This window comes from Bufo bufo, chromosome 4 (genome assembly GCF_905171765.1).
Source record: "Bufo bufo chromosome 4, aBufBuf1.1, whole genome shotgun sequence".
Taxonomy (NCBI): Eukaryota; Metazoa; Chordata; class Amphibia; order Anura; family Bufonidae; genus Bufo; species Bufo bufo.
Window position 1 is genome coordinate 287,488,133 of NC_053392.1, and position 27,120 is coordinate 287,515,252.

General features: G+C 42.4%; 1 protein-coding gene across 5 annotated transcripts in view; it reads left to right on the forward strand.

Moving 5' to 3' along the window:
• MYO6 (myosin VI) overlaps positions 1–27,120 on the forward strand; it is a 262,279-nt gene that overhangs the window by 74,631 nt on the left and 160,528 nt on the right. For all 5 annotated transcript variants that reach the window (XM_040428669.1, XM_040428670.1, XM_040428671.1 and 2 more), the window contains exons 4-10: positions 2,602–2,675; positions 9,413–9,542; positions 10,586–10,691; positions 10,862–10,917; positions 13,654–13,751; positions 17,581–17,745; positions 20,893–20,973. In XM_040428669.1, the coding sequence (XP_040284603.1) occupies positions 2,602–2,675; positions 9,413–9,542; positions 10,586–10,691; positions 10,862–10,917; positions 13,654–13,751; positions 17,581–17,745; positions 20,893–20,973 (710 nt within the window). The remainder of the gene's footprint in view (positions 1–2,601; positions 2,676–9,412; positions 9,543–10,585; positions 10,692–10,861; positions 10,918–13,653; positions 13,752–17,580; positions 17,746–20,892; positions 20,974–27,120) is intronic.

The window sequence follows — 27,120 nt, forward strand, 5'->3', positions numbered from 1 at the left end:
TCAGTTTCCCAGTCTATATCTGGGTAGTTGAAGTCCCCCATAATAACCGCCTCATTATGATTTGCCGCCTCGTCTATCTCGTTTAGTAGCAGATTTTCTGTGGACTCTGATATATTACGTGGTTTATAATACACTCCTATTCGTAATTTATTATTGTTTTTAGCTCCATGTATCTCTACCCACAGTGACTCCACATGTTCATGTCCCTCACTTATATCTTCTCGGACTGTGGGCTTTAGACAGGACTTTACATAAAGTCAAACCCCTCCCCCTCTCCGGTTTTGACGATCTTTTCTAAAGAGACTGTAACCTTGTACATTAACCGCCCAGTCATAGCTATCATCCAGCCATGTCTGTTATTCCCACTATGTCATAGTCCTCCTCACACATCACTAATTCCAGTTCACCAGTTTTATTAGTCAGGCTATATTAAAGTAATCTTTAAGTATTTTCATTTTCTTAATTCCCAGAGAACCCCTTTAAGGAAGATGCATAATGAGCCTTATATGTGTTTATACACTGTTGTTTTGCTGTAAAGGGGTTGTCTGCTTTTTACTATCGATGACCTATCCTCAGGATAGGTAATCGATATCAGATCGGTGGGGGTCAGACACCCAACACCCCTGCCGATCAGCTGTTCTTTGCTCTGTTTACTTCCTTGCCACAGCAGTTGCATAATTGCAGTGTAATTAAAACTTTGGCGTCCCCATTCAGTTCAGTGGGATGGCTCGGTTTGTTCAAGTGAATAGGATGAAGCTGTCCCATAGAAGTGATTAGGGATTCCATACTTGCAATTTCACCTGCTCATCACTGCAATTGCTTCGGCGAGCAGGTAAACAGAGCAGAGAAGGCAGCGCTCGTATTTCTCTTCAAACAGCTGATCTGCGGGGTGCAAGGGTGTCAGAACCCCGCCAATCTTTATTGATGAACTATCCTGAGATTAGGTCATCAATAGTAACAAGCAGATAACCTCTTTAAGCTACCTATACAGTTTAGATGGCTGTTGGCAGAATGCTTATTGAACCAACATCTGTTCTTCCCAACTCCCCTTTCCACATGTATGCTCTGCTTTGCATCACAGAGTGGACTCCATGTATACAGAAGTATTCTCCTCTAGTAGCAATGCTTCTATTGTAGGATATACCTCTACCAGTACTCACCTAGAAAATGCATATTAAAGCACCAGCCGTACCTTATTGCACCCTGTAGCATGATTATAAAGGTGTCTGTGTCTTTTCTGCACCAAAAGTCTGAAAGTGCCCACGCTATGTAAACCATAGTCTTGAAGTCAGGGGGGCAGCGGCTTTCTCGCCTGAAGTCAAGCGTGCCCCACCCCCTTTCCGGCCCCTTAGCGTTTGATTAATAGGCATTCCAATTCCTTCACCACTGGACGCTCAAACATAGTCTTGCGCGTGCGCTGTGTCCCTGCAGTGCAGGCACCTGCACACTGTTCCGCTGTGAGGTAGGCTCAATGATCAGGCACTCGCACATGAGAGCCTGCGCATGCGTGAGACTACGCTCAAGTGCCCAGCAATGAAGGAATTGGACATCCTATCAATCAAATACTAAGGGGCGGACAAGGGGGCGGGACACGCTTGACTTCAGGCGAGAAAGCCGCTGCCCCCCTGACTTCAAGACTATCGTTTACATAGCGCGCCAAGTTGAATAAAAGTCTTTTTTTTTTACTTTTGGTGCATTGTACAGAAAAGACACAGACACCTTTTTAATCATGCTACAGGCTGCAATAAGGTACTGTTGGTGGTTTAATATGCATTTTCTAGGTGACAGGTTCCCTTTAAGCTATGTTCACATTTGTGTCAGAGCCACCATTATAGACTGTCGCAGAGCATTATTGCAAAAAAAAATATAACCATTTATTTTACAAAAGCCCTTTTTACCATTATTTGACTCCATAGCTATGATGATCAAGGCTGGATTTTCATGCTTTGGACCTTGACAAGTTTCTATTTATTACAAAGCAAGCCCTGTTTATTATCATTTGTGGTCCTTTTTGTTTTACAGATTAAAGAGGACCTTTCACTTGTAAAAACTATGTGAACTAAGTATGCTGCCATGTAGAGCGGCGCCCGGGGATCTCACTGCACTTACTATTATCCCCGGGCGCCACTCCATTCTCCCGTTATGCCCTCCGGTACCTTTGCTCCTTAAGTTATGGTAGGCAGGTCTTCCCTTGGGCGTCTCCTTCTCCTAGGCTGTAGCGCTGGCCAATCGCAGCGCACAGCTCACAGCCTGGGAGGTTTTTTTCTCCCAGGCTGTGAGCTGTGCGCTGCGATTGGCCAGCGCTACAGCCTAGGAGAAGGAGACTCCCACAGGACAAAGGCAGACACCGCCTACTATAACTTAAGGAGCAAAGGTACCGGAGGGGATAACGGGAGAACGGAGCGGCGCCCGGGGATAATAGTAAGTGCAGTGAGATCCCCGGGCGCCGCTCTATATGGCAGCATACTTAGTTCACATAGTTTTTACAAGTGAAAGGTCCTCTTTAAACATTCATTTTAATATCATTACTATCCTGAGTTTTGAGTTCTTGAAAGGGAATTCTACATTTAACAGAAACGTTTTCTGACTTTTTTGTTGCAGGTTCTTTGATGTATCTCAATGAAGCTACCCTTCTTCACAATATTAAAGTTCGATATAATAAAGATAAAATATATGTAAGTCAATTTACAAATGATTTGTTTCTAAGTACATGTGTCAACAAAAGGTAGGCACAAATAATTAAAATGATAAAAACCTTAAATACTTACTACACAGTGTTATTTGGGAGTTGCTTGCAGAACTTGTTTTTATGCCTCTTTGCTCTACCTAACTGGCATTCTCAATGGAAATGCCACATGTCCTCTGATAGGTGGTTGATCATAGATTGCCTCTGCCCAACAGAGTTCTTCAGTGCTGGTCTCTGAGAACGCCATTGGAAGAAACTGGTTTGGAACAATCAGTGGTAGCATCAATGTCACTACTCAGAGAACAAAATAAACTCTCTCCCCCCCCCCCCCCCCCCCCCCCCCCCCCCCCATCTATTTAAATGGTCACTAACTGTCAGACAACTTTGCATAAATCAATAGTACAAGCGACCATAAGAAACAGTGTAATATGTCTTATCAGAGAAATTGTTTAGTTCTTCTTTTATCCGCGGTTACCTCCCCCTTGCTAAACTTTTTTCTCTTTGAAATTTGCCTTGAATCCACCCAGGACGGAACAGCTCACTGAAGGATCAGATTATGCATGTCAATACAAGTCTAGGGAGAGGGGAGTAGGAGGAGGGAGCAGGAACTCTGAGACGAGTACAGCAAGAGAGAATGCTTAGAATCCATTTGTCTCAGCCTAAGTGCTTTATTCACAACCATACTAGTCAGTACTTCTCTGTAATGTTCTCCATGATCTTGGGGTTCTCCTGAGTGAGTAAGAGAAGGTTAGAAAGCATATTCTTATCTACTTTCTGGGTGCAATGGTTGGGAGCTAGTCTCCGCCCACCAGATTTGCATGAACTGGAAACTAAAGATCTAGTATACAGAGGAGAAAACTGCTAAATAATGCCAGATACAAGTCAAATAATGACCAGAAATAGTGTTATTCGTCATAAACACACACCATACTATTGATTAATGCAGTTTCTTAAAAGGTTAGGTAGAATTTAAATCCTAAATCTCTTCATTTGTGACTTAGCCATGGTGGATGACAAATTGCCTACTCTTTCTGTAGGGTAACTTTCCCATCAGATTATATAGTTACCAATGTAGTACTTGGCTTGGGTGGACTTCATTCTCTTCTGCCTTGTTTTTAAGTGAAGCGTACAAAAGTCTCCTTTAACACCTCCTGGCTCAGATGACAGACTTAATCTTTTATACTACTATCAAGTTGCCTAATTGTGCTTAATTAATTCTGACCAAATTACAGAAGTAATCTTGCCATCTGCCAAAACAGTGGCAGCTGCAATATAGGTTTGACACTGACTGTTTCCTAAGAGAAATAAGTGTAATTGACACCTAGTCTTACCTTCCCTACTCTTTTCATCTGCTTCACCTCTTGACTACGGGGTTAATAAATTGTCTGACGTTCAGGTTTCCTTGTTCTTTACATCTATCTGGTTCTTCTTCATGCGTTACAATAACAAGCAAATTTGTATGTTGAATACTCAAGCATGTTAGTATCACAGTACTGGAATATCATAGTATTGATGAGAAATATAAACTGCATTCCTAGTAAAATTTGATTTCAGCTGCAATTTTTAGTCCTTTCTTAACGGAGTTATCCTGAAAAAGATATTGTCATCATTATCACATGAGCGGGGGTCTGAATCCTGGCATTCCGCCGATGAGCTGTTTTTGGGAGCCGCGGTGCTCACCGGAGATCAAACCAAACACAGCGCAATACATTGTATAGTGGCAGTGCTTGGTATTACAGCTCAGTCTCATTGACTTGAATGGGGCTGAGCTACAACTAGTTCACGTGACCGTTGCACAGTGATGTCACTGGCCTAGGAAGAGGCTGCAGCTCTTATGGAGCGCCTGGCCTCTTCTAAAAGTTCATTGATGGGGGTCAGGATAAACCTGAGGATGGGTTATCAATATCTTTTCCAGGATAACCCCCTTATCAAACTGGTGTAAAGTAGAACTGGCTTAGTTTCCCATAGCAACCAATCAGATTCTACCTTTCATTTAGGACAGCTCCTTTGGAAAATTAAAGGTGGAATGTGATTGGTTGCTGTGGGCAACTAAGCAAGTTATACTTTACACCAGTTTGTAAATGACCTCCTCCTTTTTTATTAAAGGGGATGTCCCATGAAAAAATATTCTACATTTTTTAAAGCAGCACCTGGATCTAAATACTTTTGTAGTTTTGTGTAATTAAAACTTTAGTATAGCCAGTGAGTTATTCAGTTAAATTTCGTATAGCACCATGTAATGCTTGTTCTTTTCTTGTGCTTGTTCACCTTGCTGAGGTGGAAAAGTATGCTCAGTTCCATCCTTTAACTACCACCAGCTTCTGTTAGAAGCTGTGACAGTTATAGGGAGAGAGCTGCCACAGAAAGGACACATCCCCTGAGCTGTGATAGGAAGAGAGCTGCAACAGAAAGCACACTCCCCCTGAGCCGTCATAGGAAGAGAGCTGCAGAAGAAAGGACACGTCCTCTGAACTGTGATAGGAAGACAGCTGCAGCAAAAAGGACATACCCTCTGTGCTGTAATAAGGAGGGAGCTGCAGCAAAAAGAACACCTCCACTGAGCAGCTATAGAGGGAGAGCTGCAGCAGAAAGGACATGCCCCTGAGAAAGAATCGCCTCCTGAGCTGCCAGCTTGAAATAAATCTACCAGAACAAATGGAGCAACAAATGAGATCTTTGGATCCATGTCAAGTACAGAGCTGGTTCTAGCTTTGTTAGAAAGAAATTTTCATGTACTATGTTATGTCTAGTTTTCAGTTTTACATTAAAGGGACACTGACAGGCCCTATAAACATATTTAGTTATTCCTATGCAGTCATAGGTCTATTAAAGTGTATTCCAATGATATGAGTACGCCCTGTCCGCATTTTAAACCATGTAAAAACAACTTTATCTTCATCTGTCAATCACCTTCCTTTGTGCCCAAGGGGCGGTTTTTCTCCTACCTTTGTGCCCAGCCGCGCCCCAACTGTCGTTTCCTACCGTCGCCCAGCTCATTATTATTTACTGCGCTGGACGGCTTTTTTTTTTTTAAACTCGTTTTATTAAAAGAGAATAAGACAAGTATGGCACACACATGACATCATAATGACCCGCGCAGGGGCCAATCAGAAATGCAGATACAGTGCTTATATGAGGCTATAATAACATGTAGTTGGAATCATATATGTGAGATTTACATGACAGTGGCTCAGGTGATGCAATTATAAAACAAGACCATACGGGCGCATTACATACACAAATGATCAACCAGTAGTGGATGCAGCGTGATCCATCGGATAACACCTCATGTGATAAGAAGGGTCGCTAACTGTCGAGTGCAGATGTGAAGTATGCAAAGTAAGTGGAGATGAACACCAATCACCCCACACCCTATCAAATTTTTGCGGGCATCCCCTATGTTTATAGACAATATTCTCCATGGAGACCGCATTATTTACTAGAGAGAGCCATTGTCCCTTTGAGGGGGGGGGGGGGGAATCTCCCGTCCATCGCAGGGAAACCGCTTTCCTAGCCAGGAACAATGTTTCTTCTAAGAAAATTCTGTGGTAATGTGACTCCTCATCTACTACAACCAAGATACACATCTTGGGGCACAGCTGCAGTGTCGGAGGGACCAGAGCCTTGACAACCTCCAGTACCGATACCCAATACTGATGCAATCCCAATGGGCAATCCCAAATCATATGCCAAAAATTAGCACCCTCTGCACTGCACCTATGACACCTGAAGTGATCAATCCTACCCATCTTTTGAAGTCTAGTGGGAGTTAGTTAACTGTAGTGTAGGATAAAGAGCTGAATCATCTTGTTGTTAATAGAGGGGGACACTCTAGTTGGGGCTATCAAAGCCTCCTCCCACTCCTCAGAAGTTAAAGAGGGTATGAGCATCTTCCACCTGCCCTCGACAGCCAACGGGGTCACTAGCATACGACAGTCAAGCAGCTGTGTGTAGAGGGCTGATACTATCCCTCTAGGGCCCTGGGATCTCAAGACCCCAATGATAGGATACTTAGATATGCATCTATTTCCACCTCGAAATTGGGCCTGTAGTGCATGTCGCAACTGAAGTTACCTGTAAAAGAGGGTACGTGGCACCAGAAATCTGTCCTGGATCTGCGAGAATGTGATCAGCTGACCTCCCTCATATATATCCCCCAACACTCGAATCCCATATCTCCTCCACTCTGACACCCCCTCTAACCGTGATAAATGGGGAAACATACAGTTGTCCCATATGGGAATCTCACTGGGTAAATCTTTATACGTATTCAATTTGGACGCCTGCCATATCTGATGGGCTAATTTGTGAATCGGAAGGGTGCACTTTTGTAAATGACCAGAGCCTTCTAGGACGGGCCATAACGTAGATACTTGCAGATGTTCATGCAGATAGGATTCCGCATTAGGCCGTGGAGCCTCAGTGACCCAGTACCTCAAGAATCTCAACTGACTTGCTATAAAGTATAGGAAAAAATCAGGAAGGGCAGCACCCCCCTGCAGCTTTGACCTCTGAAGCACTGGGAGCAAAAGCTTTCTTCTGGACCTGCCCCAGACAAAGGCCGTGATCAGAGCGTGAATGCGTTTAAAGAATCCTCGGGGAATCGGGGTGCAAGCATGAGACAACAGGTATAAACCCTTGGGTAGCAGAACCATCTTCACCAGGTTCAATTTTCCCATAGCTGACAATGGGAGAGATTCCCACGTTTTTATTTTATCTTGAAACAGGGTTTCTAGGGGCTCAATATTCAAAGCATAGGAGAGCTGCGGTACCTTAGTGATCATTACCCCTAGATACTTAAACCTATCAACTACAGGCAAATTGTAGTGACATTCCGGCCAGTCGTGTGCCCATAGAGGCATGATGGCAGACTTGCCCCAATTTATGTGTAGCCCAGAGTATCGCCCAAAGAACGCAATGACTTCAATCGCTCTCGGGAGAGACACTTCCGGATCAGACATAAACAGGATCAGGTCATCCGCATACAATCCTATTCTATCCTCACTGTCTCCCGCAGACACCCCTGTGTAGATTGAATCCTGTCTAAGTCTGATTGCCAGGTGTTCTATCGCTATTGCGAACAAAAGAGGCGAGAGAGGGCATCCCTGCCTTGTACCCCTAAGTAGAGAAATCCTGTCAGAGTATGAACCATTAGGCTGGATACATGCAGAGGGATTATTATAGAGTATGCCAAGCCATCTAATAAAATTGGGACCAAAGCCAAAGCTCCTCAGCACAGCTGTTAAGAAGGGCCATTCTGGAGAGTCAAAAGCTTTAGCCGTGTCCAGAGAGGCTAATGCCCACTTTGCTTTCTCGTCAACTCCCACCTGCGCAATCACTTGCGCTCTCCTAATATTATCCGAGGTGGATCTCCCAGGCATAAAACCGGATTGGTCAGAGTGTATCACAAACGTTATCACCTTGTTCAATCTGTTGGCTAGAATCCTAGTCAGGATTTTATAGTCCAAGTTCAAAAGCGAGATTGGACGATAAGATCCGCAGTCCAGCGGGTCCTTGCCGGGTTTTAAAATCGCAACAATGGAAGCATCGTACATCGAGTCCGGCAGTGATCCGCCGGAGTGCGCAGCCCTATACAGCTTCAGCAACTGTGGGCTCAGACCCTCCCTATACCTAGAATACACCTCCACCGGGATGCCGTCCGGGCCAGGGGCCTTTCCTGATGGCAAGTCCATAATGGCTCTCTCCACCTCCTCCAAAGTGATATCTTCCTCCATGATACCCCTGTCCAGATCATTTAGTCTAGTATAGGAAACTTCATTGAGATATGATTCTAATTCCTGCTCTGAGTAATTAGCCGCGGACCTATATAGATCCGCATAAAAAACGTGGAGGCATTTTAATATGTCCTGAATCGTCTCCACTATGTGTCCATCAGCCTCTCTTAGTCGAAGTACTGGTGGAGCCATAGTGTTGGCACGTGCTATATGCGCAAGAAGTTTCCCTGTCTGATTGCCTGTCTCAAACGCCTGTTGCTTAAGAAAAAAAAGTTTTCTCTTACTCTTTTCTTCCAGGTGCAACATGGCGCTGGACAGCTTTTACAGTCCCCGATCCTGTTAGATCCCGCGCATGCCCGATAGAAACTTATGGGCATCGGCCTCAATCGGACCTTCTGCGCAGGCGCCGGATACCTGTATCCGGCACCCTCACAAGCCGGAAATTTTATGCGCCTGCGTCCCTTATTCTTCTATGTGGCTGCTCTGTGTCTCCTGCTGCGTCTGCGCCAGATCTCTCCTCCCAGTCACTCCTATCCAGCGCTTCAGAACGCTGATGTCAGCAGAAATACTGTTTGTTAATGCGCCTGCGCCGGAAAAGAAACTCAGTGAGGGCGGAGAGAAGAGTAAAAGTCGCCCAGCGCAGTGAATAATGATGAGCTGGGCGATGGTAGGAAACGACAGTTGGGGCGCGGCTGGGCACAAAGGTAGGAGAAAAACAGCCCCTTGGGCACAAAGGAACGTGATTGACAGGTGAATATAAAGTTGTTTTTACATGGTTTAAAATGCGGACAGGGCGTACTCTTATATCATTGGAATACACTTTATTAGACCTATGACTGCATAGGAATAACTAAATATGTTTATAGGGCCTGTCAGTGTCCCTTTAATCATGGGATAACTCATTACGTCACAATGATTGATTTTATTTTTATGCTTTTATAAGACATAGATGTCCATGTAAGCCTATCTATTTTTCTCCTTTTTATTATAGACCTATGTGGCCAATATTCTGATTGCAGTAAATCCGTATTTTGATGTTCCGAAACTTTATACCTCTGAATACATTAAGGTGTACCAGGGTAAATCACTGGGAACTTTGCCACCACATGTATATGCGATAGGTAGGTATTATGACTGCCCAATCAACTTTTTTTGGGGTTATTTTATGTTTGTGAAGTATTTGGTGCTTGTGTCAGTAATGACTTCAAATATGTTTCATATGAAAATGAAAGGCACCCAAGGGAACCCACTAACTATCATGGAGTCCATTGGGTTTCCATCAGGAAACCTGGCATTTAGCAGGGAACACACTGATCCTTTTAGTTCCAGCCATGATGGTAAAAATGAGATACATTTCGTAAATATTTAAATGGTATGGACACCATTGGGGTCATTTTTAAAAATGATTGCATTGTAGTGATTTTGCGTTTAAAAATAATTTTTTTCAGTTGGTCTTTTAAAAATTTTCAGACCCTTTCTCTTTATAGCCTTAGAATTTTCTAGTACCAGCCTCTGTGTTTATAGTGTTTCCAGTCAAGCAGCACAGCTGATGGCTCCTTATCTCTGATCTCCTGACCTCATAAACACTTATTTATAGCTCACTTTTTATCTTCCTAATAAGAATATAGCTTAAAGAAGAACTCCCGCCAAAAATGGATTCTCTGACCTGTTAGAAAGCTACATGATGTAATCTGTAGTGAATGTAACTTTCTTACCCCTGGCTGTATTTTGGAGTTATACCTCCCTTATGCTTCTCACCTGTGTCATGTGACCAGCAATCAGACTCTCCAACTGACACAGGAAGTCAGTTTCTCTATGTATTCCTATTGGAGCCTCACTCTCAGTCTCAGAGGAATGAATATCGCCAACATAAAATGGTATATGCTTCATTTCTATATGTGTCCATCCCCCAAATTTTTTTTGGTAAGCTAAGAAAAATAAAAAGTAAATAACCATTAAAAAGGTTTCTAAGGCATGTCCCTTTAGGATAACTCCAGATCATCATAGCCTTTTTGGGTATGTACAAGTCATTGAAGGGGGTGGAGAAAAAAAACTAAACCGCCAGTCCTGTTGAACCGGCAGCATACTGGAAGCAAATAAGTTCTGTAAAGTTGGAATTGCTGAAGCATTAAAGTGCTGTTTATTGCAATACGTTTTGTTCCAGCTGATAAGGCCTTCAGAGACATGAAGGTTTTGAAGATGAGCCAATCAATCATCGTGTCTGGAGAGTCGGGAGCTGGCAAGACAGAAAATACTAAGTTTGTTCTAAGGTTCGTTTACAGTAAATAACATTTAGATTTTCTGCAGTTCTTATGAGTGTGAACCTGTCCCTGTACAAATGAGACTGTTGGCTGATCCTGCGGAGATGTTGGCTGCTTCTTCCACCATTAATGTGTATAGCCAGCTGTAGTGTTCATTGCTATATTATTCTCTTTTACAGGTATCTGACTGAATCCTATGGTACTGGACAAGATATTGACGAGAGGATTGTAGAAGGTAAGTGGCCTCTACATTTTTTAGTATGTATGGTTGTTAAAAGTAATGGAATTCCATTCTTGTGGATACTAAATCTCATGTCCCAACATTAATTTTAGATTCTCTGTGTATGAAGTTTTTTTAGTGACTAGACCTTTTTCATTGAATTCAAGCTGTCCCGTCAAAGTTTAAATTAGTGGGCACTGAATGCACTCACCACACAGCTCCCTGGTTCAGAAGTGTGGGAAGGGGCCATTAGTTGTGTACCTAGCAAATTTGGGAACTGGGCATAACTGACAAATCAGGTTTAGGTTCTTTCACACTGCATTTGAGTTTTCAATCGGAAGTATACATTAGCAGTATAAAATTGTATGTGGCAGTAAATGGTTTTTACTTGACGCCTTTGTAGTGAATATTGCAGTCAGCTACGGTATGATGTACCAAAAAAAACACCTGAACTATGCCTCCTTTGAGATACCGTATGCCAAAAGGACAAGGACCAGGTGAATTGGGTCCTATAAATACATACGATGCTTTTACCGGGGGAAAAAGCAGTGTTAAATACATGTGAACAAAGCCTTACTTTGGTATTTTTGGTCGAGACAGCTCCAGACATTCTCTTTAACCTCTTGAAGAACATATTGTAGATGGTCAGGCCCAAAGTTTTTTCTGTTTTAAGACAATTACACCTTTACTTTTAGGGCACAGGCAGTTCTGTCCTACAATATTGGGGATCAGCCAGGCAAAAACCATTGCCTGCTGCATTTTTTGTCTGGCTGAATCCTGGCATATTTGCTGGGTAGCAGGCGGATCTCTGCAGGACCCCACTATAGTTAAAGTGGTTATCCAACCCCAAATATGCCTCCCAAATGCCCGGGCCTCTCACACAGATTGTACTTACCTCGCTCCCTGGCACCCACATTGCTTCTGATGCCCGCACGGCCGCCGCTGCATCTCCCTGTCCCGCGGATGAAGACATCTGCCAAAAGGGGGGAGGGCAGCCAATAGCAACGCATGTGACACTAGGGAGGCTTGTTCGACGGGGATCTGCAGCGGTGGGCATCTGGAGCGGCATGGGTGCTGGGGAGTGAGGTAAATACAATCTGTGTGAGGGTCCCAGGCATTTGGGGGGTCATTTTTGGGGTTGGATAACTCCTTTAATGGGGTCTGGCAGGCAATGCGTTAACATCTGGCAATGCTGGATCCAGAGAACTCTGGCAGGCTGCCTGAACAGAGCTGGTCTACAAATGTGAAAGCAGCCTTAGGCCCCTTTCTCATGGGTCGAGAATTCCGTGCGGGTGCAATGCGTGGTGTGAACGCATTGCACCCGCACTGAATCCGGACCCATTTACTTCAATGGGGCTGTGTACATGAGCGGCGATTTTCACGCATCACTTGTGCGTTGCATGAAAATCGCAGCATGCTCTATATTGTGCGTTTTTCACGCAACACAGGCCCCATAGAAGAGAATGGGGCTGTGTGAAAATCGCGAGCATCCGCAAGCAAGTGCAGATGCGGTGCGATTTTCACGCATGGTTGCTAGGTGACGATCGGGATGGGGACCCGATCTTTATTATTTTCCTTTATAACATGGTTATAAGGGAAAATAATAGCATTCTTAATACAGAATGCTAAGTAAATTAGGGATGGAGGGGTTAAAAAATAAAAATAAAATAATTAAACTCACCTCATCCACTTGTTTGCGCAGACTGGCTCGCCTTCTTTCTTCTTCTTTGAGGACCTGGGAGGAAAAGGACCTTTGGTGACGTCACTGCGCTCATCACATGGTCCATCACTTAGCATTCTGTATTAAGAATGCTATTATTTTCCCTTTATAACCATGTTATAAGGGAAAATAATAAAATCTACACAACACAGATCCCAAACCCGAACTTCTGTGAAGAAGTCCAGGTTCAGGTCTGGGTACCAAACATGCCGATTTTTTTTTTTCTCACGCACGTGCAAAACGCATTAAAACGCTTTGCACTCACGCGGAAAAATCGTGCATTTTCCCGCAACGTACCTGCATCTTTTCCCGCAACGCACCAGTAACGCCCGTGTGAACCCAGCCTTAGGGTTCATTGCTCCAGAACAGAAACATTGAACTGTTTCTCACTGGTAATGAGCATGGACATCATTTATTTCCACCATCTTCAGGACAAACATTAAAAGGCCCATTCCCCGCTGCCCTAAGAGAACTTTCATATCTCCCTCTGTTTTACTGTTTGAGAAGTGCTTGTCTTCATCACAAGCTGCTTTTATTTGCTGCTTCTTCTAATAAGAGCTTGTTGTTTTCTAATACCTGTGGCGTTCCTTGCCAGGTTAGCAGGACCTGAGGGAATGAAAGGGCCAAGCTTGTAGATGCAGGGCTTGAAATTAGTTTTTTGTGTTAAGTCCTAAGCTGCACAATTACTCGCTAGGTCACCTCTATGTTCCTGCTCGCTCAAAGGTTTACGCTGGGGATACTCGAAAACATCGCTCTCCCCATGTCCTTGCAAATGAACTGACTTTTATTCTTTGCCTAACATGACCCCAGAAAGAAACTGAAATATTGCTCTGAAGCGCACTGGTTGGGCTTGTCACATTTCAGTTTACATTGTTACAGAAATGTCATTTCTAGCGGGCTTGTACAAACCTCTAACCTAATCATCTAAAAGTTTTTTTTTTTTTTGTGGTATGTAGTATTATATACTGTAGTATTTTAATCATATTTTTCTTCTTGTTTTAATTTAATACTTCATCTTTACACCCAAATAGCTAATCCTTTATTAGAAGCCTTCGGAAACGCAAAAACTGTCCGCAATAACAACAGTAGTCGCTTTGGAAAATTTGTGGAAATTCACTTTAATGAAAAGGTAGGTGCCTTTCTTTTCCTGAAAATGTTTTTTTTTTTCACTCTTATGGGGTCATTTATCAAACTGGTATAAAGTAAAACTGGCTTAGTTGCCCATAGCAACTAATTAGATTCCACCTTTCATTTTCCAAAGAAGCTGTCAAAAATGAAAGGTGGAATCTGATTGGTTGCTACGGGCGACTAAGCCAGTTCTACTTTACACCAGTTTGATTAATGCCCCATTAGAGTCTTACTTACCTACCTAGGTCAGGGATGCCCAACCTGTAGCCCTCCAGCTGTTGCAAAACTACAACTCCCAGTATGCCTGGACAGCCTACAGCTATTAGGGCATGCTGGGAGAGGCCACAAGTTGAGCATCCCTGGCCTAGGGTCTTGTTGAGGGTTTCTTGCTCCTTCTGGACTACAGCAACCTAATGGCATGCCTGGAGAGATCTTATGATACTATTGGGTCCTGTAAATTCCTAGCAGAGGAATTTTTTATTCATACCATACCAGGAGTATCATGACACCGCTCCATTCAGACCATTGTTTGACCCAGGCTTAACAGGACAACAGAAGACTTTGGGGAGATTTTTATGAAAAAGTCTAAAAACAAAACAAAATTGTCTTTGTTGCCCATAGCAACCAATCACAGCGCATTTCAAATTATGCCTTTGAAAATTTGAAGCTGCACGATGGTTGGTTGCTATGGGCAACAAAGACCATTTTCATCATACATTATATTGACACGGCAGATTTTGCCTTTTCCAAATCCGCTGCGTATGCCGCCACTGGAATTTTGGCGATGAATCTGTAGCCAAATTCTGGCAGCAAAAGACTCCATGTCAAGGAATCCATAGACTGTTTTCAATACTCTGCCCCTAAGTTCTCATGAGACGTGTTTCACTGTGTCACGCTACATAGCTGTTACATTATATTATTATATGCCCATTTTTAAAGGGCATCTGTCAGCAGATTTGTACCTATGATACTGGCTGACTTGTTACATGTGCACTTGGCAGCTGAAGACATCTGTGTTGGTCCCATGTTCATATGTGTCCGCATTGCTGAGAAAAATGATGTTTTAATATATACAAATTAATGCCTAGGAGCAATAGAGGCGTTTGCTGTTACACCTAGAGCCTCTGCTCTCTCTGCAACTGCCGCACCCTCTAAACAGTGGAAACGTCATCATGCCTGCCTGGCTCTGTCAAAGTGCAGAGTGAGCTGTAGCTGCAGAGAGAGCAGAGCCTCTAGGTGCCTCCAGGCTTTGCAAAAAAATCTGGAGTGTTCTAATCCTGTGGAGGAAAGATGGCTTTGTCAGTACTTACCTTTCCATCGGGCCACCGTCTCTACAGCGTGGGGGCCGTCTACCGGCTCTTCTGATCAAGTCCCAATGGACGTGTTCCCAAGTCTTCCTGTTTAGCTGCATATTCTGATGAAACTATCTTTCACATAGAAGACTCCATGTTTCCCTACAAAGCTCAGAGAACCAATTTAACCAATAACTCCTTGATAGGGTTTTTGAGAAGGCAATTACAAAACAGACAGCCTATTTAAAGGAGTTATCCCATGACTAATGTAAAAAAATTTGAGATCATACAGGACATGACAATTTCTTTCTAACAAAGCTAGAACCAGCCCTGTACCTCACGTGGATCAAGAGATCTCCACATTCATTGCTCTGCTAGATTTATATCAAGCTGGCAGCTCAGGGGCGTGTCTTTTCTGCTGCAGCTCAGGGGGCGTGTCCTATCTGCTTCAGCTCTCTCCCAATCACAGCTCAGGAGGCGGTTAAAGGATGAAACTAGCAGTTTTCTGGTAGCATAGATGATTTGACACAACCATTTTGAAATTGGTGTTATTTGCATATTAAATTTTTTTTAGTTCCTTTCGATGTAATATCCACTTCATATATTCCAATGTACACACAAAATAAATTGTAAGAAGCTAACTATTGGGAAGTTGTAATTCATACCATTCTGTGTGCACAATTAAAGCAGATAATTTGCAGACATGGTGGCCCCACCTTTTTTTCTCATTGTGTGCGGCAAACAAGTACAGGCATTGTGGGACACGAGTGCAACTGACCAGACTTCTTACTTATATTTTTTTATTTTTATTATTATGTGGAAGACATTTTTAAAGAAAAAAATGAATGTTTTGAAAAATAATTGTTTGAAAAAACAAGTTGCCTTCCACTTATGTTGGATAAAGTGAAACAGGTTCTTCTTAGGGTACTTTCACACTAGCGTTTTTATTTTCCGGCGCTCAAATCCGGAAAAGAACTGATCAGTTTTATCCTAATGCATTCTGAATGGAGAGTCCGTCCTTCAGGATGCTTCAGGATGTCTTCAGTCCAGTCTTTTTGACTGATCAGGCTTTTCAGAAAACCGTAGCATGTTGTATTTTTACCTCCGGCCAAAAATCCTGAACACTTTGACTGAACGCCGGATCCGGTCTTTTTCCCATTGACTTGCATTAACACCGTGTCCGGCGCCATGTGTTCAGTCAAACCGGATCCGGCTTTTGCATGTTAAACCCGAAAAATGTGAAAAAAAAAAAGTTAAAGTCCATAAATGGCGGATCCATTTTTTCCAATGCATTTTTTCATTGTGATCAAAGTCCTGATCAGGATTCAAATGTAATCCGTTTTCACACGTTTTTCCGAATCCGGCGGGCAGTTCCGGTGTCGGAATTGAACACCGGATTCAAACAACGCTAGTGTGAAAGTAGCCTTACTTATGACTCTTATTCTGCACACCATATTTCTCAGTATATTTACACCAGACAAATGGCATACATATACTGTTCCCCTTCATACAGTGTATTATATAAACTGACTGCCTGCAGCCACCACTAGGGGGAGCTCAGTGCAAGGAATTTAAACAGTTGCCACTCATATCTGTGGGTGCTGTAAATCATTTCTTTGTAGTGAGCCTCCCTCTATTTTTGACTGTGACTGATCTATGTTGGGAACGGGAGTAGTAGTTCATCAGCACCGCAAACCCGCCCCTCCCCCTCCCCAAGGGCCTCATAGCAGTCACATGTTCTGTCTCCATGGTGGGCCCATATACTCACCTTGCACATGAGCTCTATGTCATGCGTCTGCCCCTACTACATCAATACTGTGTTTTTGCTTCATAATCCTTGGCACATTTTAAAAATCACTACTTGAAGCATGAGCGTGATAAATGTAGGTTTCACATACAGCTGAGAAAAAACACAAAGGAAATTGAGATATAACTGTTTTCCACCTTTTCTGTGACCTTTCTTCTGAATTTGTTTCCACGGTCTGGGGAGGGGGGTGACCTTTAATATTGTCAAAAGTGATCTTGCGACCTACCCTTTCCCAATAAATAGAAAACAAACAATGTGTGTGTTCCCAAGTGTCCCATGTCGAGGTTTGTAATCCCAGAAAAGGTTAGCCCACTGCTGAGTGAGCTTTTCTGGAGAAGCCAACTCTGATAATGAGAGTAACCTTTTCCAGTGGAGAGACACCAGGCCGGCATCGATGAGATCCACGACGTAATGTGCGTCGTGCAGGGGGCTAAGCGTTCTACACTCTGCTTTATATCCATTCTTCAGCTTCGATTGTAAGGACAGGATGTAGAAGAAAAACATGTTCTTTATGTGTTATGTGATATCCAGTGCACAATAACGTAGCTTCCATGGTGATGAATCCCTTTTGTATCTATATTCTATGCAGATACATCAACCGGCGTTCTACTTAGTGATCGTATTCTAGCCAATTTTAAGCTCTTGTGACTTTTTAACTGACTTTTGTTTTGTTAATTCTGTGATTCATGTATTAACTTTTTATTCCGTTTATTATGTTTTTCTCTGCGTAGTATTCAGTGGTGGGGGGATTTGTGTCTCACTACCTTCTGGAGAAGTCGCGTATCTGTGTACAAGGACAAGATGAGAGGAATTACCATATTTTCTACAGGTTGTGTGCTGGGGCATCGGAGGAGATTCGTCAGAAATTTTTTTTGAGTTCTCCTGATAACTTCAGAGTAAGTAGAACTATATGTATAACTGTAACTATGGGGATATTTATCACCTTTTGCACTCCTCTAAAGGGCTTTTGTGACTTTTTGGGGTCACTTCCACAAAACTTTTGCGAATTTTTACATCAACACTCCAGTTTTGAAAAGTGGCTGGGAAAGTGGTTGTGGCTAGCTTTGTTATTGAGTTTCACTCCACATTTGTCACTGGGACTTTTTTTTAAAAACTCACAAGTCAGTCCAGTAGTTGGGTGGTGTAGAAAACTCGAGTAGCATTTCTAGACAAAAGGGATAGGTTTAAAGATGCACCAAATTTAACAAACCACGTGCCACATTTGATACATTTGGAGCAAATTACTCCAGCACAGACTTCAAAACTGACTTCAAGTATTGCCCTTTGGATAGATCCCCCGCTATGTGTTTAGGGTATGTATATGTGACTGTTAGTCCTAGCTTGTAGTCTAGGCATAGGTGCCATAGGGCAGAACTTCACAGCTGAAAATGTGTCCAGTACCTAACCCTCTTCACTGTACTGGTGGCTAGTGAAGTAAGTGAGAGCTGGCATATTTAAACCGGTTCATTAGTTTCTAGATATTGATGACCTATTCTCAGGATAGGTCATCAGTATCAGATCTGTGAGGATCTGACACCTAGCATCCACGCTGATCAGCTGTTTTTGGCAGCCACTGACGCAGGAAGCTCAGCTCCAATTCCCTTGAGTATGAGCTGAGATACAGTAAGCGGCACAGCCACTACAATAGTGGACGGATGTTTCTGCTTCCATCTTTGTCCACTGTGTGGTTACTGAAAGGGCTTCACCTACAATTCAGTGTTGTAGACTCTTCACTGGTTTTCGCTGCACAGTGGAGCTTCCAGTCACCCAGCTGTGCAGAAGGTTGCCCCGTTCAAGTGAACCAGTGCTGAGCCCCCTTAATTTTCATCATTGGTGGGGATTCCAGATGTTGAACGCTCACTGTTCCAGAAGTGTTGGCATACCCTAGCTGTATGCCATCACTATGAGCTGGGAAACCCCCTTTAACAAATTCCTTTCCATTTGTCCTCTTTGTAGATAAATAATCATTAGTGGTCAGCACTGTCATCGGGAGACCTTTATTGATCGGTTGCTAGTCCATTGAGTTTATCTGTTCCTAATGACTTCTGCTGTCTGCACAAAAACAAATGTTCTTGAAATTGGTGCTACATAGTTAATTTTATCTTTTGCACTTTTTTTCCTTCTGTTGTATGTTATATTACTCTTGGAGAGCCAAGTGTCATGTACCAGAACATCTGTTTTCAGTGTGTAACCGCATTAGTGAGAAGGTTCAGATCCACTTATTGGGCTGGCAGTTGTGAACGGTTCAATAAATGACCCTTACATTCTCCTCCCGCTGATGGAGCTGACCACTGCTGATTAGTCATCTGGAGAGAAGTCAGGTTGGATCAGCTAGGCTTAGAAAGCTTGATGCGTGCTTTCAGCAGTCCAAGAACATTACTCTTACAGAAGTGTCTGATGGTGAGATTAAAAAAAGACCTCTGAAATGATTCAAATTGAAATGAAACCTCTTTGACGTTGTGTCTCGATGGGCTGGCGACTGCAAACAGAAATGTCAGCTCTATTGAAAGTGCAATTACTTTTCAAGACAAATTGTAGGCAAGCTTATGAAGGAGATGTTTCACTTTCCAGGGCTGTAGATGTCTCTGGTGATATATAATAATCTATTCTCCCTGTGTGCAGTTAAAGTCCCAAATTAGAGCTTGCAAGGTGTATCACCAGGAATAATGTGCCGGTTCCCACCTTGCTGTTTATGACTGTTCTTTAACACTTGGATTCCTGCAGAACGATGCTGCCTGAGATATGTTTTTAATTGCAGATTCTTCACAGGGTTTTAAAGATTAGATCTGTTTTTGACAGCAGCAGCTCGAGCAGCTGCTAAACGATTAGCAAAACCTTAAACCAATTTTCCTGGCTCAGTCTTTGTGAGCTCTTACAAAAATCTTTTCATGGTACTGATGAATCTGTATTTGTAGCATCTGTAACACATTGCATTTTTCAGATTTGAATGTGATATCAGTTTTATAAGAACATTTGTAAAACTATTCTTCTAGGTTGAGGTTACTGAAACTTGACATGTCATGCTGGACTGTTAACAATCTGGTGGTGAGGGGAGGATTTGATGGAGATGTCATTCAGACAGAAAAATGACTCCAGAGGTTTCATGTAGCCACCTCTCTCTTCTTCATATAAACTAATATTCCACATTCATCTCACCACTTTTGGCCATTGTGAATGTGTATTTTAATGATGAGTACTGATAAATACTGAACAACACCTAGATCAACTTCTCAAAATTAAAATAACTGGTGGAAAAATGTGATACGCTTTCTGAGGAAAAGGGAATTTAGGCCACTATTTTCTATGTTTTTAAAGAGGTTTCCACAATTATTTAAATTATTATTATTATTTTTTTATCCCACCAGCGTGACTTCTGGAGGGAACTATACTTAACTGCTTATTGCTGCTAGGTCCCATACAGCTTTCTCTGCACTTCCGGTCCCCTCATGTAAACTTCCTGCACGGACCAGGTCACGTGTTGCTGCAGCCAATGACTGGCCACAAAGGTGATGTGTTCCCAAACAGCATGTGATCCAATAGTGATGTGCTGTTTTGGGACACATCACCACTGAGGCCAGTCTTCCTCTATAGCAATACACGTGACCCCATCTGTCACGCCGAGAACAAAAGTGCAGGGAGGAAAACCCAAGACCCATGAGGCCGGAGCTAAGTGGCGGGAAGCAGGTACATATAGTTCCCCTCACGGGTCATATTGGATGGGAAGGGGAATTTAACAACCTAAAGTGGACAACTCCTTTGAAAATATAAAAAGAAAGTAGTGGCCTATTCTCCCTTTTTATATATCCCTTTTTAAGATTTATAGTCCCCTTTTTCTGCCATTTTATATTCATTTTGAAGTTGATTTTTATGAGAATTATAAAAAGGGAATATTTAATCAGATAAACAGAATTCTCTATTTAACTTAAGGTACTTTAATCCATGTACATTTGTCTTCTCTAAATGTCTTTTTTTTAAATGATCTCCTTATCCGGACAGATTTTAGTTCCAACATACATAAACTGTTAATATGTTTATTTCCACAGTATCTGAATCGTGGCTGTACCAGGTACTTTGCTTCCAAGGACACTGATAAACAGATTCTCCAAAACCGCAAGAGTCCAGAGGTATTCTCGAAGTACTGTATATGGTGTACTGAAGTATTTATCAGTCAGTGGCAAGTCTTACATGCTATGGACAAATTTGCAGCCATTTTTTAATATTGATTTAGGTGTACTTTGGGCTAAAAATGACTTTGTAATAGGTTTCTGTTAAAAATGTTGCACTGTTTGACTTTTGTAGCTTCTGTGTTTCACAGTACATAGAAGCTGCAGAATGATCTTCTAAGTGCTCGGGTGTCCAGCCCCTGTCACTCATTTTCTGATTGACCTTCTAAGCTAAGTTAAACTTTGATTTGATCATACAATAAAACAGTGTAAAAATATTGTTCAGGAAAGATCAGAGTGGGGTTGGACACCCAGGCCATAACACAGCCAGTTTGATGGACTTATTGCTGGACATCATTCTGCAGCTGCTACGTCCTAGGAAACCTAGAAGCGACAAAAACAGTGCAACATTTTTATAGAAACCTATCACAAAACAGTTGTTTTTTTTTAAGCTTAAAATACCATGCGTCTCAATAAGTAAAATGGCTCTAAACGTGTCTATAGCCTTTAAACCATGTTTAGGAAAATGATCTGCAAAAAATATGGAAAAAAAATCCTGTTCTACAGTAGTCACACAATGACTAATGTATATGTGGATCTATCAATCTTCCTCAGGATTGTACAGTAAATGTGCTGAATATAATTTTTTGCATCATTTTGTTTTACATCCTCTAGTTTGAATAGTTGCATAACTATATTAGGTAGGTAAGTTAAATGCAGTATAGTATTTTAATGCAAATTTTAGAATATTAAAGTCCCAGAAAACAAAGTTATGAAGGTGAAGTAATTTATATAATAATCCAGTCTATGGATAATAATTTATTTTACAGTACAAGGGAGGAAAAATAACTATTGCAGTAGCTCTAGCTAGCTGGTTTCTATCTGATAAGCTCCAGGAGTGAAATAGTTACTTGTCGCTGTATATAGGGTACGCTCTGCCGGGAACCCTGCCGTTCGAGCTGGCTCCATCATTTCTTTGTAGCAGCAGGGCCTTGGTACAAGTGTTTACAGCATCACATGTTTTTCGTTGGTTGTGTTCCACGCTCAGCCTATAATTAATGTTTTGCCTTTTCTTTTAACACCTGATCCTCTCCCAGATAAGAGACTGGTCCGTCATCTCTTTATGTAGCTCCTATGCATCTCTTCCCTGTTGGCTTGAGACATAACAGAGCTTTTGTATGTCCTTGACCTCCACGGCTTCCTTTTGGGTCCAGGAGTGTTGCCCATGTTTTGCTTCTGAATGAAACTGACATTCAAGCTCAGTGACACAGATTCATAGATTGATCTTGGTAAAATAGCTTGTAAATGGATGTAGCAGTTGTTTTTCACCTAGTGCTCTATCCCATTGCAGGCTGCATAGGAAGTGAATCCGTGTTTATCAGTTTGGTACATTAATTGAACCTGTAGAGATCCACTTAATTTCTAAATTAAATGATCATTAATGCAGGTTCTCCGGACCTGTGCCTATAGTCTTTTTCAGATAACCTGTGGACAGAGGGCACTTTGAGCAGTATTTACCCTTCTGTCTCTTTACCCCGGCTGGGATGACATGACTGGCTACAGGCTCTTCGTCTGACGACATGAGCAAATGTGCCCCCCTTTCTTCCTGTTTGGATACATCTACATTATATAGTTGAACAGAAAGAAAAAGGAGCGCATGTGGTCCCATTGTCGTGTCGTCGACAGAGAACTCAGCCATTTGGGTGGTCGTGTAACCGCAGCCGGGATCGTGGAATCAGTGGAGGGACTGAAGGGTAAGTAGTGCTCAAACTGTACTATGTCCACAGTTTAGCTGAAAGGAACTTATTGCAGGTAGGTACAGGCCGGGAGAACCCTTTTAAGTAATTAAATTCATTGACAAAAAAATAATGCACCAAGAAAGAGTTGTTGGATTCAAATAAGACTTTGTGTGTGAATGTAATGAGGGTATATGTAAGTGGCTACAATATAAATCGGAAAGGATAAGATTATTGGGGAAAACTGGACAATTGAGAGGAGTCTCTAGTACCCTGTTGGGCCACCTCTAGCCTGGATACAAGATGAGATGCGGTTAGGCATGGAGGAATACAGATTCTGTTTGGTCTCCTGTGGCCCATTTGCCAAGAGATGTTACATCTGGGCCTGTAGATCCTGCCCACTTGTAGATTACCAAAGCTGGCGACTGAGCTGGTATAAATGCTCAATTGGTAATAAATCTGGGGACTGGGCAGGACATAGTAGTATTGCAGTCTGGCAGGGACCTTCCTGAGAAACCCTTGTGTGTTTGGGGGAGTATTATGCTTCTTAAAAATGGCATTTTGAAGTCCTGCCATAAGAGGCAGCACATTTGGCCGCAGGATGTCCTGCACATATAGCTGATCTGTTAATGTCTCTTGTATCACTAATAGTGGTCACCAAATATCATATGTGATAGTTCTTCAGATCATAACATCAGCAACTGGGGCAGTGTGTCGCACAGCAAAGGCGGAATTGACGTGCTCACCACGAGGCCTCTATAGTCCGGCTGTCCACACATCCCAACAGAACCTGGATTAGGCTACTTTCACACTAGCGTTAATGTTTTCTGGTATTAAGATCCGTCATAGGGTCTCAATACCAGAAAGAAACGCTTCCGTTTTGTCCCAATTCATTGTCAATCGGGACAAAACATAACTGAATGCAATGCTCCAAAATGCATTCCGTTCCGTTCTCATACCGGAGAGCAAACCGTAGCATGCTGCGGTTTGCTTTCCGTCCTGAGATGCGGAGCAAGACGGATCTCTAATGACCCATAATGCAAGTCAATGGGGACGGATCAGTTTTCTGACACAATAGAAAACTGATCCGTCCCCCATTGACTTTCAATGGAGTTTATGACGGATCCGTCTTGGCAATGTTAAAGATAATACAAACGGATCCGTTCATAACGGATGCAGATGGTTGTATTATCAGTAATGGAAGCGTTTTTGCTGAATCCTGCAGGATCCAGCAAAAACACTAGTGTGAAAGTTGCCCTAGATGATAGGGCCGTAGCAGTCCAAGTTTCTTGTTCACGACACCACTGCAAATGAAGCAGACGGGGGCTGATGCCATGACACCAAATTTGCTTCTGCTAAGCACCTTGAAATGGTCAGAGCAGATGATGGTGCCACCTGTGTCTAGACGGTGGACCACAAAACTCTGCGAGCTGCTTGTGCTTTTTGGCAGATCAAACTATCCTCTTTGGGCTGTCCAGAGCCCGTTTGTCATGTGTGCTTGGCGTGAGACATAAACGGTTGCTGAAATTTGCAGCAATCCAACATTTCATTCTGGGCATAATTTTTTTTCCGTCAATGAGTGTACTTGCTGTGGTGCTTTTCTGTTTTCTTTACAGTTTAGATTTGCAGTTTGCATTTTTTTTCAAATTTTTATGTCGATAGTTTTTGGCAATGTAAATGAGACCTCTACAAATCACAGATTTTGTGACTGGATATTTGATTGCTGGGAAAGAGCAGCATTTTATGCACTGTTTCCGGATCACATAAGAATTCCAGGTACATATACGTTGCCCCCATGCAGTAATATGCCAAAGTATTCCTGGAGGGTAACGCAAAGGTAAATCTCTCGCTCGAGGTTTTCAGATCTCTTGCACCTTACTTTCTATGGCTATGCGCCTTGCTCAGCTAGTCCTAAAATGGAGCAAGGGGGTTGGTACCACTCTTTTTGAAAATTCTCAGCTTCCAAGGTGCATTTTTGGACAAGAAACATCAAAGCGGTAATAGCCGAGTTTGGTGCAATAGACATTGGCCCGAAAAACCGTAATAACTTTTGCATTTGCAGCTTGCGCTGTGAAGTGGAGCATATTTTATGATTAATGCATGCAATACATTTCTGATTAAAATGCCTTAACTCAAGTAAGCAAACTTTTCAGAGTAACATGGGATCAGAATTCCAACCCTATTACTATAAGACTCTGATCACTGTGCATGTAAACTGCATCGAAAGTGAACTGTACCATTAACTCTCCAAATTGCTTTTTTTGCCTTTGCCATATAATATCAGGAAGACGAGGTATATGTTGTGTAACCCACAATTATTTTTAGCTTAGCGTTGATGTTGTGTAGACAAGCGTGGGGTGAATTATCAAATGCATGATGTATAGAAGGAAGCCTTTTTCCGTCTTGCAAACCTCTCTCTGTTAATTTCTAATATTCTGTGCTTTCTCAAACGGTTGTCTAATACAGCATGCCTAAGCTATCTCCTAGGAGTAGAGATGAGCCGCTCTGCATGCTTATTTGTTTTATGGGTGGATGAGTGCTTAAATATACGTGGAGGGCAAATTAAAATGTCGTTAAATCCTAGAGCTTTCCATATGCCCATAAAGCAAAAAATAAAATAAAAATAAAATTAGCTGACTTAGTGCCTTTATTTACTTCTCTTATGTATGTTGTGTTACTTCATTATTATCTTATATAGTTGCTTCATTTCTATTGTGGTGCCTAAGATGTCAGTCTTAAAGAACACTCATCTCTTATGCTGGCCTTAGACAGATATTTTTTTCCGTCCTTAGTAATGACGTTACATTTTAGTATCTCCATGAAAGACAATTCCCAATTTAGGATCACTATATCAGAGCATTCCCATGTTCACTAGGATGCTTCTCTTGTGAACATTCGCTTTGAGGCCTTAGATTTTAGTATTGGGCTCGTCCGTGTCTTTGGCTAGCTTTACACACGCAGAGACGGCCATTTTTGGGATAAAACAGTTTATCATTTCACCAGAAACTGGTGACGGCAATAAGGAGTGGTGATACCTGCAGTTCCTTACTAGACTTTCACCAGCAGCAGGTTCGGTCTGTAGGTTTACTGCAGTCTGTAATGTACTGCCTAACCACATGGAATTTGAGGTATCTGTGCACATGTAGGCCTGCTGGTGTATGTATTTTAGGAAATTGCCCGAAATGCAGTTACCTAACTCTGTTATGGTAAACTCACAGCGGTTTAATAAAACTGAGATTTGGAGAGTTATCTCCTGAGGTCCTTGTCCTGTAGAGAATAACCTTTGTCTGCATATGAATTTGAGTTCACTAGTGGTTTTTCTTCTCTTACTAACCGTATAGTGTCTCTAACGGGTTAAAAACAAGTAGATTTCAAAAGCAGACGGAGATAAAACAGCGCTACATTATAAGGACCTGACCATGCAACTCCCTGTTTTGCAGCATTCGTAACCTTTCTGGGTTTTAGCCCGTTTACCTTCAAACCATTTTAAATGGGTTCTCCGGTATTTTGATATTGATGGTCTGTCTTCAGGATAGGTCATCAGTATCAAATCAGCGGGGGTCTGACTTGTGGCACCACTGTTGGTTATCTGTATAAAGAGGCTGTGGCACTCCGTGAGCCTTTAGGCATCTTCCTGGGCCATGTTCATTGGTCACATCAAGTGAATGGTCCTGAGCTGCAATACCTGGCACAGCCACTATACAATGGACGGTGCTGTGCTTGGTAAGCTGTGAGGAGGCTGCAGTGCTGGAAAGATCTCTAGTGAGCACCGTGGCTTCCTCAAGCAGCTGATTGATGGGGGTTCTGGGAGTCAGATCCTCACCGATATCAAATTGGTGACATGTCCTGAGGATAGGCCATCAATATGAAAATCCCAGAGAACCTTTCTAAATGGTCAGGTATTCTTTCACACAACTTTGCATAAATCAATGATTACAAGTGAATGCAAAAAACTTTGTAATATATCTTATCAGAGATATAATGCCTGCTAAAATAAGTTTGTCCCTGAAATGTATGACATTTAAACCAGGATGGCTGTCCTCACTAAAGGATCAGATTACATAATCTCATACAGGTATATGCAGGGGATCGGAGTGAGCAAGAGCTGAGTGAGAGAGGACTCCTTCATAAGAGACATTGAAGAGACTGCTTCATCTAAGGCTACTTTCACACTAGCGTTTCTATTTTCCGGTATTGAGATCTGTCATAGGATCTCAATACTGTAGAAAAAAACGCTTCCATTTTGTCCCCATTCATTGTCAATGGGGACAAAACGTAACTGAAGAGAACGGAACGCTCCAAAATGCATTCTATTCTGTTTGGTTGCGTTCCTATACTGGAGAGCAAACCACAGCAAGCTGCGGTTTTCTTT